This window comes from Mandrillus leucophaeus, unplaced genomic scaffold, assembly GCF_000951045.1.
Source record: "Mandrillus leucophaeus isolate KB7577 unplaced genomic scaffold, Mleu.le_1.0 Scaffold1, whole genome shotgun sequence".
NCBI lineage: Eukaryota > Metazoa > Chordata > Mammalia > Primates > Cercopithecidae > Mandrillus > Mandrillus leucophaeus.
In genome coordinates, this window is record NW_012098097.1 from 11538709 (window position 1) to 11546098 (window position 7390).

Sequence of the window (7390 nt, forward strand, 5' to 3'; positions counted from 1 at the left end):
ACTGAGGGGCGGGTGCAGAGACTGAGGGGCGGGTGCAGAGACTGAGGGGCGGGTGCAGGGGACAGAAGATGCACCCCAGGGCCCCCACCAGGGGCTCAGCCACACCGGCCTCTTCCTAAGTAGGCTTGGATACACCCAGAGCTAAACAACCAGGATCAGCTCCAGCACCAAATGATGTTTCCATGTGCGGCCACACACCTGCAGATGGCCACGTACACCTCCAGTACCGGGGAGTCATGCGGCTCCAGGGCGGCCAGAACACGGCACAGGTAGGGGGCCCCCAGGTTGAGAAGGCCAACCACCAGGGGCAGGACCAGCAGCGCAGCCTCCTGGCCAGCAGCCTCCGGACTCTGCAGGGATTGGTGTCACGGAAGCCCCCCATTCATGGTGGGAGGGGGCAGCTACAGGGAGGGGCCCGGGGCAGAACTGGCAGGCAGCACCTCCCTCCTCCAAGATCTGGCCCTCCCCAGGCCTCAAGTTCAAACCACACAGGAAGCGGGGAGGGGCACGGGTAGTGGAAAAGAAACCAGAAACCGAAAAAAAAAAAGCCGTGAGATAGGAAAAGGGGCGAGAAGTGGGGCTGGGAGGGAGCCCCAGCACAGGGCACAGCGTACATGGCACCCTGGGCTGGCTGGGTGGAGGAGGGGAGGCAAGGCTGCCTCCCCAGGGGGCAGGTGCCCAGAGTCACTGGGGACACGTTCCAAGCAAGGGCCAGGCTCCCCCCATCCCCGCACCTGGATCAAGAACTCTGAGAAGACGTGGATGGCCACAGCGCAGCCCAGCGCGGTCCCCAGACACAGCAGCCATGCAAGCCCCAGCGCGGCCGCCTGCCGCAGCCTCCCGCACACGCTCCTGGGGCTCTGCCGCAGCTGCCACTCGGCCAGCAGCTCCTGCAGGCGGCACCATGTCCCCGTCACCCACACCAGAGCACGGACACGTGCAGATGTGCAGATACAGCACAAGGCACACAACACACATGAGACACACCAGGAGGCTTGAACCAGGACAGAGGGTCAGTCCCCCATGCCCCACCTGCCTTTTCATCTGCTGAGGGCCCTCCCTCCAGACAGAGAGGACCCAGTCCCCTGCCGAGAGGTCCCTGTGCCTGGGCCGGCATTCACTTCCGAGGCCTGCCTCAACCCCTCTCTAGCTGCTTCCCCAGCCCTGCCCGCTGGGGCTGGGGCTGGGGCTGGGGCTGGGGCCTTGCTCAGAGGTCCTTTCCTGTTCCCTGTGGATGTGGGTGGCCCCCAGTGACCAGAAGCCCCCCATGAAATGGCTCATGACAGGTCACAGCTCTGAGTTCCTTGAAGCACGGAACCCCAGAAAGGCAGAGAATGTTCCGCGAGGCCCAGCTCTGCAGCCTCCTGGCCCCGCAACCTCTGCAAGGGCCTTGGCCTCTACGCCTCAGTCTCCTCACTGAGCCACAGAAAAAATGACAGTCCTCACCCACTGGGCTTCTGTGGCCACCAAGCTAACGCCAGCCAGGGAGCATGTGTCAGCTGGGGCCTGAGGCCTCAGAGCAGGCTCCCGAGTGCTCACTGGGCCATGGTGCTACTACCTGCTAGCAGACAACAGAGGCAGCCCCTAACTGAGGGGTGTGTACCGGCGAAAAACTCAGGGCCTGCCCCGTCACCGCGAGCGGAAGGCCACGCCTGCCCAGCGCCCCGAGTTCAGCTCACGGACAGACGGTCCTCCCTCTAGACCATGTTTCTGGCCACATGGTCCTAAGTGGAGCCAGGGCCAGGCCTGCAGGGAACCGGGCAGGTCAGCTTGGTGCTCCAGGGCCACTCACCTTCAGCCGGGTGCGGATGTTGTCCTGCTGGAGGCGGGAGGCCCGCTTCTGCATCACCTTGTAGTCCCAGGAGCAGAAGACGGTGATGGCGTGGATGCCAGAGGTGCTCCCCACCCGGTAGCTCTCCCCGAAAGAGTGAGCCATGCTGGGGAGAAGCAGACACAGACATGGAACCAACAAGCTGAGGGGCAGAGGCCAAGGGGAGAAGGCAGACCGGATGCTCTTGGCAGCCAGACCCCACCACCCACTCAGGAGCCATCTGGGGCCTGGCTGGGCCTCCTGCCATGCCCCTGCCCTGCCACCAGCCCTCTACACCAGCCACATCTGCCTAGAAGAGGGGGCAGGGCTGCGTTCACCACTGACTTGGCTGGTGGCCTCCCAGCGAGACACGGACCAGAAGATGCTGGGCTCACCTCAGGGCCTTTGCACTGCTGGTCCCAATGACCAAAACATCTTCCCTGCTTCCTCATGCATCCCCACTCTTATCTAACCTTCCCCTCTCAGGACAAGTGCCGCCTCCCCTGGGAAGCAGCCTGACTCCTTCCCCAGTGCTCCCATAACACCGGGAAAACACCGCTAAGCCTCCTGGATTGTCTCAGCCCATTCAGTGGTTCATCTTCTCCCAGAGATAGCAAACCCCGCTAGGCCATTTACCATCCTGCCCTGAGCTGAGCACAGAGAATGTTTGTGCAATATGTAGATGCATGGGTGGGTGAGTGGGTGAATAAATGTGTGGGTAGATGGGTGGATGAATGGGTGGGTAGATAAGTAGATGTGTGGGTAGATGGGTGGATGAATGGGTGGGCGGATGGGTGGGTGGATGGATGAATGGGTGGATAGGTGGGTAAATTGAGTGGGTGGATGGGTGAGTAGATGGATGAATGAGTGGATGGACGGGTGAATGGATGCATAGGTGTGTGAATGGATGAATGGGTGGATGGGTGGGTGGATGGGTGGGTGGATGGATGGGTGGGTGGATGGGTGGGTGGATGGGTGAATGGGTGGGTAGATGGATGAATGGGTGGATGAGTGAGTGGATGAGTGGGTGGATGGGTGAATGGGTGAATGGATGGATAGGTTGGTGAATGGGTGGATAGGTTGGTGAATGGGTGGATAGGTAGGTGAATGGGTGGATAGGTAGGTGAATGGGTGGATAGGTAGGTGAACGGATGAATGGGTGGGTGGGTAGGTAGGTGGATGAATGGGTGGGTGAATTGAGTGGGTGAGTGGGTGGATGGGTGGGTGGATGGATGAATGGGTGGATGGGTGGATAGTCGGGTAGGTGAGTAAATGAAAGCAGACAGGTAGATGTATAGAAGAAAGAAAGGAAAGAGGGAAGAATCAACGAATGGGTGAAAGGATGAATGGATGGATTAGTGGAGCTCGGAGCCCAGGTCACGAGATGGAGACGTTACCTGTACACCAGGGTGATGCAGGTGATGAAGAAGCCTGCGCCCACAGTGTAGAGGTAGGCCAGGGGCATGTTGTAGGGCAGGCCGCCCGCCCTGGGTGTGCACTGGCTGCCGTCCAGGGGGCTGCCACACGGCTGGTTCAGCGTGGCATTACTGTAGTGGCCGTAGAACATGACGGTGTCGGTGAAGCAACCCTGCCACAGGGAGAGCCAGTGAGTCAGGGTTCTCCCCACACCGCACCCCACCCTCAGGCCTGACAGCCACAGAGGCAGAGCAGGAGGCGGCCAGGCAGGGGCCGAGAGGGAAACAGGGAGGGCCCATGGCCACAGCAATCTTGGGTCTCCCAGCCCCATGGGAACCCCAGCACGATGGGCATCAAGGGGCATTGAGGGGGAGGCGGGGAGCTGGCTGTGGCCACCTGGAGTCACAGCGGGCCAAGGGTTGGGGGCCCAGGGAAGCTGGCACAAGAAGGGGACACGGTGCCAGGGCAGCAAAAGACAGGCACCCCCCTGTACCCCAGTCCTAGGGCTTCCTCACCGCGCCTGTGAGGAGCTCCAGGCCTGTGCAGATGGGGGCAGGGCCCGGCAGGGCAGGCGGGAAGGCGACCTGCGGGCCCACGATGAAGGCCACCAGCAGCAGCTGCAGGAGGGCGTTGAAAGCCAGCAGGGTCTTGAGGAAGAGGAAGTAGGAGAGCACGCTGGAGCCGAACTGGCCCCCGATGCGCTTCAGGGCATAGCGCCATGGCGTCAGGGCCTGCAGGCCGGAGAGCAGCGCCAGCCCCAGGCTGTGCAAGGCCTGCGGGCACAGGCAGAGAGGCCGTGAGGGTGAGGCCGTTGGAGGCACCGAGGCCGCCCCAGCCCCAGGGCAGACCAGGGGCCCCTACCAGCACGCAGGCATATCTGAGCCGGCCACAGCAGGAGCAGACCCCGCCGCTGCCCTGCTGGCCCCTCCACTTCCCCCTTGGGGTCCTGCTCTTCTCTCTGGGGACAGAGGCAGCCATAAGTGCCTGGACCAACGAGGGGCCTGACTCTCTCCTTCCTGGAGACCAGTCACCCACCGGCTTAGCCCCTTCTCCCCCACCACCCAGCCCAGCTGAGGAAGTGGGTCTGGGGGTGCAGAAGCAGGGACGAGGGCAGGGGCGGGGCTGCTCACCGCAGGCTGCGTTTCTCAGCCAGGCTTAAGGGCATCCCTCGAAGCATGTGGTCCCGCTGTGCCACCGCCAGGCTCTGGAGCTCCTTCACCAGGAGGCTCTGCTTCTCTGCGAGAGGAAGAGGCAGGTCCTGCCCATCCTCAAGTGCCCCTCCCTGCCACCTGCAGCCAGGACCCTGGACAGGCCTGTGCGTCCCTGCGGCACCGTCCCAAGACACCTTGGTGCCCTTATTTGAGCTTGAATCACCAATCCATGTGTTTGCTTCAGTCAGCCGCTGCGACAAGCAGGGAGCTCACAGAGCAGAGGGGCCTGATTCCCCTACAGTCCCCGACTCGGGGCCCAGGGCCACAACCTGCCAAGCACTCCAAGACGCTTGTAAGACCCCCACTTCCCTGCCCCCATGGGTCCCTGCAGAGGGACAGGGGAGCCTTCAGGCAGCGGCTAAGGGATAGGAGAGGGACCTCTGGCTCTGCGGCACCCCAGCCCCCGCCCCGGCCACGCTGGCCTCCTGCACCCCACCTCAGGCCGGTGTCCGCCTGGGACTGGGGCTCCGATGCCCACTCACCCTCCTCCTCCCGGGCTGTGGGGTCCAGCTCCAGGTCGTACAGGCGGAGGCTGGGCCGGGCAGAGAGGACGAAGTTCCCGAGCAGGGGCCGGCTGCTCCTGCGCCGAAGCTGCACGGTGCGGCTGTAGTACTGGGAGATGATGGCGCCTCGGCTGCGGCCTACAGAGGCAGCTGGGCAGGGCCAGGCCAGGCCAGGCAAGGCCTGGCCTCCCTCCCTCCAGGAAGGGCTCACCACAGGCCTTCCCGTCCCTCATCCCTTCCCAGGACCCAGGAAAATCCTTCCAACAAAGACTTCGGGCACCACTGCGTTCCGAAAGCCTATTTTTACCCCGTGACGACTCTGGAGTCATTTTTAGAACCCAAAGAGGGCCACATGGGGCTGTGCTGGGCCTCCAAGCGACAGATGGGGTGGGCTAGGAGCCCGCCCTGGGCCTGGCTCTGAGCTACGGGAGCAGCCACTACCCAGGGAGATGCCTGGCGGGAAGCCCAGCACAGCCCAGCCCCAGGGGCTGGGGTCAACTCGGGCCGGGGCCGGGGGTCCCACTCACCAATGGTGCGGCTGGGCATGCTGGCCAGGATGCGGAGTGTGGCCGTGCTCTGGGTGCCCTCGGGCCGCCGGAGCGTCTGCTGGCCACTCCCTACAAAGCAAGAAAGACTCGCCAGGAGTCCTGGAGATGCCGTTGGCCACAGTATCTCCCACCCCATCCCAGGCCTGCAGAGCTGGGAGACCCGTCCTGAGGGGCTGGGGCACCCAAGTATTAGTCCACACTGCCCAGCATCCAGGCCTGGGCTTACCTGTGGCCTCCTGCTCTCTCTGCTGCAGCTCCAGCCCCTCCCGGGCCGCCCACTGGCTCTGTTCTTGGATGAGCTGGTGGAAGGAGTCGTGCACTTCGCTTTCATCGTAGGGGCTGGGCTCCTGGCTGCTGAGGGGGTTGGCAGTGGGGGGCAGTCAGGCTACAGCCGCCTCTCTCCTTCCAGCGGCCCCTGCTCAGGTGACCTCTCCGTGAGGGGTGGGACATTCCAGCCTCCAGCCCCAGAGCACTTACCCCTGGTCCCCCGGGGTCTCAGGGACATCGAGGATGAAGGCCAGCGGCTGGGCCATGTCTCTGGCCAACGCCCGCTAGTCTGCAGACCTAGGGCAGCTCAGAGCCTGGGCGCCACCTCCGAAGCCTCCTGCTGCCCATCTGATGAGACAGGGGCACAGAGCCAGGGCTGGCCTTCAATGCCTGGTGGGCATTCACACCGGCCATTCCCGGGGGACCACGGGAGGTGCCACTCACAGCCCAGGCAGTCCTGTTTGCCCCCCTTACCACCCCAGGTAGACACGTGGTCAGGCACCAAACTAGCCTCATGCCAGAATGGAATGGGGGCCCCTCCAGTGTCTGGAGAGGGGAGAGAGGAAGGAAGGGTGTGGGGTCTGCAGTTCCCCATCTGTTTCCTCGATGTCGCCAGTCCCTGGGAAATGGGGAAGAGGTGGGGTGCCTGTAGACACAGCCCCTTTCAGGACCTCCATTCCCAGGGTTCTGGCACGAGACACGTTTTTGGAGAGAAAGGTCAGGGCAGGCTGGAGGCCGTCTCTCCGTCTGCCCTATGACCCCAAAGCACTTCCTGTAGAGGAAATTAGCTGCTGGAGCCCTCACCGCCCCCAGCCCAGGCGGAAGCAGCACAGGAGGCTCTTCCCCCACACAGCGGTCACTCCGGGCCACCCCCATCAGGGCGCCAAGGTCCTCATGTTCTCAGAAGACCCACTCCCCTGCATTCCATCATCCCAGGGCGGCCAGCTGGGGAGGGGTGGCCAGGACCTCAACAGGCCTCCTTTGTCCTGGCTCTGCCGTCACCCAGCACAACTGTAACCAGAGCAGCCTTGCCTGGGGCCCTGTCTCAGGGCCTATTCACCCTATGGGAGTGGAGCCAGGACTCAGCTCCCAGCCACCAGCGAGTCCTGCCGGCCTCTCCCCTGGGCTGCTCCTGCCCTCTCTCTCAGGAACTCAGGGCTCAAAGTCGGCCGGGTTGACGGGCGATTCCTCGGACAGGCAAAGCCCGGGTGCCCCGACAGAGCAGGTCCTTGCAGGGGTGCCAGTCACAGGGCCAGATGGTGCCCTCCCTCAGTGTCCAGGGTGCCATCTTCGGGCCCAGACCCCACACCACCCCTCCCTCCAGCAGGCGCAAAGAGGTGGGAAAACCAGTACACAGCTGGGTTCGAGGAGGCCCCCACCCAGCCTAGCACGGGACAGCTGCCCAAGGAGGGACTTGAGGACGCCCCATCCAGTCCCTAAAGCTGGAATCCCTTCCTCCAGACAGGCCTAAGCTCAGGGGACCAGGCACCCCAGCACCCCGCCCCGAGGCAAGTCCAGCGGAGTTTCCGGGCGCACCATTCCTGAGCCCTGAGCCAGGTGGGGAGGGCTGGGCGGCGCCCGTTTCCAGGAACCCCCACCCCATCCGGCAGCGAGCCCCCGGGAGCAGCCGCTACC

The 7390-nt window shown here is 63.7% G+C and overlaps 1 protein-coding gene across 1 annotated transcript in view; it reads right to left on the bottom strand.

Annotated features, from left to right (window-relative positions):
- The window catches only part of TMC6 (transmembrane channel-like 6), a 14352-nt gene extending 7777 nt beyond the window's left edge, over positions 1 to 6575 (bottom strand). Inside the window, exons 1-12 of the mRNA XM_011988387.1 lie at positions 6560 to 6575; positions 5966 to 6194; positions 5715 to 5839; positions 5468 to 5557; positions 4920 to 5078; positions 4357 to 4462; positions 4088 to 4184; positions 3742 to 3999; positions 3208 to 3398; positions 1793 to 1937; positions 735 to 890; positions 198 to 350 (exon numbers count right to left, since the gene is read on the bottom strand). Coding sequence (XP_011843777.1) covers positions 198 to 350; positions 735 to 890; positions 1793 to 1937; positions 3208 to 3398; positions 3742 to 3999; positions 4088 to 4184; positions 4357 to 4462; positions 4920 to 5078; positions 5468 to 5557; positions 5715 to 5839; positions 5966 to 6021 — 1536 coding nt within the window. The 5' untranslated portion in view covers positions 6022 to 6194; positions 6560 to 6575. The remainder of the gene's footprint in view (positions 1 to 197; positions 351 to 734; positions 891 to 1792; positions 1938 to 3207; positions 3399 to 3741; positions 4000 to 4087; positions 4185 to 4356; positions 4463 to 4919; positions 5079 to 5467; positions 5558 to 5714; positions 5840 to 5965; positions 6195 to 6559) is intronic.
- Positions 6576 to 7390: the final 815 nt, after the last annotated feature.